Source organism: Olea europaea, chromosome 1, assembly GCF_002742605.1.
Source record: "Olea europaea var. sylvestris chromosome 1, O_europaea_v1, whole genome shotgun sequence".
In the NCBI taxonomy this organism is placed as follows: Eukaryota; Viridiplantae; Streptophyta; class Magnoliopsida; order Lamiales; family Oleaceae; genus Olea; species Olea europaea.
In genome coordinates this window covers 18,465,484-18,470,240 of record NC_036237.1, presented here as the reverse complement: position 1 = coordinate 18,470,240, position 4,757 = coordinate 18,465,484, and the positions used below count along the sequence as shown (strand labels likewise).

Below are 4,757 nucleotides of genomic sequence, written 5' to 3'. Positions count from 1 at the left end.
TCTCTAGATTTACACAAGACATAAATCATCCAAAATAACCAATAAAGAAGAGCAAAACATCAACTGTCAAAAACCACCAAGGCACTCTAAGGTCCTTTCTCAAACCTACTCTTATGTTGAGTCAAGGGATAGATAAATAGACAAAGCACTAAATCATAAATTTTTTTACCGAGTCATTCTTCCACGAATTGCTAAAAGTAAAAAAAATTCTTTTTTAGGATAAAGTTATTAATCAACAAAAAAAATAAAAAAATGATAATTCTTGTAAGATGAGATCATTTCAAAAGTATGTCTATTTATAAGAAATCCTGTCAACACAATTAATCTGTGAAGATGCATCCATGAGGATTATTAATCAATTGATGAACTTAATAATAGTAGTGCCATCACTGTTATAACAACATTAACTGCACATTCTGCTATAAATCAGTTTTCAAGGTAACCAAAGATTGAGGTGTTTTGGGGGAGAGACTGCAAAAGGTGGGAAAGGGCTCGGGTTTTTGCAGATGATGGGGAAGGTGATAGGTTGTGAGGCTGCGATGGAGAGAAAGTTTTGTTTGTGTGCAGAGATGGTGTCTTTGGGTGGGGTGGTGTAAGGGATGTGGTCAGTAGATGGTTTTGAAACAGAGAGGACATTTAGAGGCAAAGTTAGGTAAATGATTGTTTCCAGTTTAACTTAGAATTGGGTTTCTTCAGTTCAGCTCAAAAGAGGTATATGTGTAGGGGCTTTCAGGCAAAGGCCATTCCATATAATGGGCTTCATTCACTGTTTTGGTTGTGCGCGAGCGTGCATGCGTTAATGCACATTCTTTCTACTTAAAACATAGGATGTATTGTGGTGTAAGTTTGCACATTCTGTCTGCTTTCCATTGTTCTTTTGCTTACTTAACTTTTGTGTTAATTGAAGAGCTGTACGTGTCACTGAAGAATTTTGTCTTAACATGGGGCTCATTATCTGTACAGGCTCAAAATGATCAGTTTTCTGCTATTTTTAATCTGGAAGATTACAAAGGTATGTCTTGGTACATGAGATTTGTTCAAAGAAAAACTTGTTTTAAATGCATGTCATAAATATCTACCCAGTATATTTGTCAGAGAAAAACTTGCTTTAAATGCAAATCATAAATATCTACCCAGTACATTTGTTGCTTTGGACCCAGATGCATTTAGTTTTTTTTTTTTTTTTTTTGCATTGAAATATTGTTTGTGATAATCTTTCTTTAGTGTTAAGGTGCCTTGTGTATGTCACTCTCGGTGCCTGTTGATCCATGTTTTTTTGACTTGGCTTAGTTTACCTCTCAAATAATTTTCTTGTATGGACTTCAGTTGGTAGCCACTTGCTTCATATTGCAACAATTGACGTTCTTATAGACTTGAAACATTTATTCCACTGCTGATGCTTCCAATATGTATTTTTGTAAAATATGCTTTATGTTGACATCCCTACCAATTTTCAGCAACTCGTGAGAGGAGCTATAAGCAGATTGAGGCTGCCATAGCAAAATTCCAAGAAATCAAGGAGAACATCAATGAAGGATTGAAATTCTATGTTACTCTTCAGGTACAAAAATTCTGTTGTAGGTGTCTTGGTCTGTTAATCGAGGAGTTTATTCATGAAGAAGCTTAAATTTGAACTCTGGAGGACTAAAAGAAATGGTACTACTGTCATCTTTTTTGGTCCCCCAGGGTGAAGCTTATATTTGAAAATTGGGGATGTAATAATTGGAAGCCTCAATTTGTTAGTTGAACTGGCAATGCAGTGGTTGGAGGAGAGTAAGATGGGAAATGGATTCCCACTTGCCTAAATATGAAAACGACTAGAATATCAGGTTTGACTGGTACTTTTGCCATCTCTAGGCCCAAATGCAAACCCAATTTAATGGTCCAAAATAATAGAACCCAAAATTAATCAAATGGATGTTCTCATCAAGGGTCATCATCTATAGCATTAGATTGAGAAGCTGAAATAGGGGTGTGTAGTGGGGTTATTAGTGCAGCGCAACTACCTTGATTTGATATTTGATCATATTTACCTTTTCTGCGTAAAATCCAAAGTCTGTTGCATTCCAAGGTTTTCTAGTTTTTTATCATGTAGGAAATTTATTACTACTTTCCTTTTATGTGAAACAGGATGCAATCACTAATGTAAAGCAGCAGTGCAGCGCTATAAGCAGATTGAGGCTGCCATAGCAAAATTCCAAGAAATCAAGGAGAACATCAATGAAGGATTGAAATTCTATGTTACTCTTCAGGTACAAAAATTCTGTTGTAGGTGTCTTGGTCTGTTAATCGAGGAGTTTATTCATGAAGAAGCTTAAATTTGAACTCTGGAGGACTAAAAGAAATGGTACTACTGTCATCTTTTTTGGTCCCCCAGGGTGAAGCTTATATTTGAAAATTGGGGATGTAATAATTGGAAGCCTCAATTTGTTAGTTGAACTGGCAATGCACGGGTAATTGGACTAGAGTAAGATGGGAAATGGATTCCCACTTGCCTAAATATGAAAACGACTCTATGCTATGCATAATATAAGTATCCTTGAAGAAGAAAGATGGAGAAGATAGAAGAAAACGTCAAAGTAAATTATTTAAGATGTTGAGGAAGTGTTCCCAAGTCTGCCGTCTTTTCAGTGGCTAAGGCAACTTTGAGTGTCATTCCTCTCTCTCTCTCTCTCACACACACACACACACACACACACACACACACACACAATGCTGAGGCAAGGTTGGTGAAATAGCTCTTCTCTTGCTTGTTAGTGGCAAGGGTTGATGTAGCAGTATATAAACACAGGAGCAGTAACAGGGAAGTAGAGGTGGGAGGAGAAAACAGGGAAGAAAGAGAAGCAGCAGCCCCCGCTGCGCTGGGCATTTTCTGTCCTCGTACCTGCCTCGTTACCCGTTTAAGTTGGGGCGGGTGATTGCCCTGTATACGTACTCGTTTAAATTTTTTTTTTTTTTTTTTTTATAAATAGTTGTTGGTAATTCATTTTAATGTCTCATTTATTCAAGTAAGACAATAATATATTTATTAATTTTTTAATTAATTAATTTATTTTTTGATTTTAAATTATTCGAATTTATTTGGTAAAATAAGGTTTTTATTGTTTATCATATTTCTTAGATAATCTTAGTTGCCATTTTCTATTAAAATTAATGAAATTTCGTGGAGTTTGTTTATTTAAGGCCTGTTTGAGCCCCATTATTTCCTAATAATGCATTTTAGAATAATAGATTAATGGAGAATGTGTGATTAAAAAATAAGGAAAATTTTTGAATTGACGTGTAATATTATTTTATTAAAGAGTGTATAGTTGAAAAAGAGAGAGAAAAATGGGCTTAAAGTATTGGATTCTTTAAAAAAAGAGGGGGGGGGGGGTTACCTGTACCCGTCTTGAGGCGAAATTCCCCACCTCGTACCTGACCCGATTAAGTGGGCGATCCTTGTGCCGTTCGAGGTGGGACTTCGCGAATATCAGGTTTGACTGGTACTTTTGCGATTAGGCCCAAATGCAAACCCAATTTATTGGTCCAAAATAGTAGAGCCCAAAATTAATCAAATTGATGTCCTCATCAAGGGTCATCGTCTATAGCATTAGATTGAGAAGCTGAACTCATAGGGGTGTGTAGTGGGGTTATTAGTGCGGCGCAACTACCTTGATTTGATATTTGATCATATTTACCTTTTCTGCGTAAAATCCAAAGTCTGTTACATTCCAAGGTTTTCTAGTTTTTTATCATGTAGGGAATTTATTACTACTTTCCTTTTATGTGAAACAGGATGCAATCACTAATGTAAAGCAGCAGTGCAGCGATTTTGTGATGACTAGAAACATTCAGTGCCGAGAAATGATAGATGATGTGCAGAGGCAAATATCAGGTCTCAGTTTTCAGGATGGAAAGAGTTCTGGTGGTTACACTTATCCCTCTGTTGGGCAGCCTCACCAGGTTCAAAGATCCAATTCTTCACAAACAGCAGAGGCTGGGAACATTCCAAATTCATCTCATCCCCAAACCCCAACCTACCAGCCCATTCAGCAGTCGACAATGCCTGCATATTCTCATGCTCCGCCGCCCTATGTCTCTCAGCAACCTCCAATGCCCCAACAGTCAGCACCTCCCTATCACATGCCTGGTTCGGGTCATGCATACCCACCCCCACAACACCAGCAGCCAGCTGTGAGCCATGAGTATGGCCAACCTGCATATCCTGGATGGAGAGGCCCATACTATAATGCACCTGCTCAGCAACCTGGATCTATGCCCCGCCCTCCTTACACCGTCCCGTCTCCATATCCGCCGCACAACCAAAGTGGCTACTATAGGCAGTGAGTTCTCGTATCAAATATAATCATATAGCTCGATTTGTGTAATCTCTCTTTTTTATCAATTGGTTGCATTATGCATTGTATGTTACTTGCTTGGCTTATGGCCGACTATCAACATTTAAGTATACAACTCTAAAGCTTAATGTGTTTGGAATAATCTTATTTATTTATTTATTTTCTAAAAGAAAAAAAATAATAATAAGAAATTGTATTTGATAGTCTCTTGAAGAGTAATGAGGTTTCGATGTATGTACACGGGTCGAAAAAGCATTAATACCTTAGGAGATGGATTATAAGAATTCCTACGTTGTTCAATATTTGCTTATATATTATAAATAAACATAGGATGTTTGGCTTATGGGTTGTTAAGTTGGAAGCTTTATGCAAATTCAAACGGTGCGAAGAGACCAAGTGACTGTTATGTATGAAAAA

The 4,757-nt window shown here is 37.2% G+C and overlaps 1 protein-coding gene across 4 annotated transcripts in view; it reads left to right on the top strand.

Moving 5' to 3' along the window:
• Positions 1-4,482, top strand: part of LOC111396243 (vacuolar-sorting protein BRO1) — a 20,088-nt gene extending 15,606 nt beyond the window's left edge. For 2 of the 4 annotated variants that reach the window (XM_023022622.1, XM_023022613.1), the window contains exons 7-9: positions 964-1,012; positions 1,458-1,561; positions 3,778-4,482. In XM_023022622.1, the coding sequence (XP_022878390.1) occupies positions 964-1,012; positions 1,458-1,561; positions 3,778-4,329 (705 nt within the window). In that variant the 3' untranslated portion in view covers positions 4,330-4,482. Of the gene's footprint in view, positions 1-963; positions 1,013-1,457; positions 1,562-2,174; positions 2,253-3,777 lie in introns of all 4 variants that reach the window. The other 2 variants (XM_023022640.1, XM_023022631.1) reach the window with 2 other exon arrangements.
• Positions 4,483-4,757: the final 275 nt, after the last annotated feature.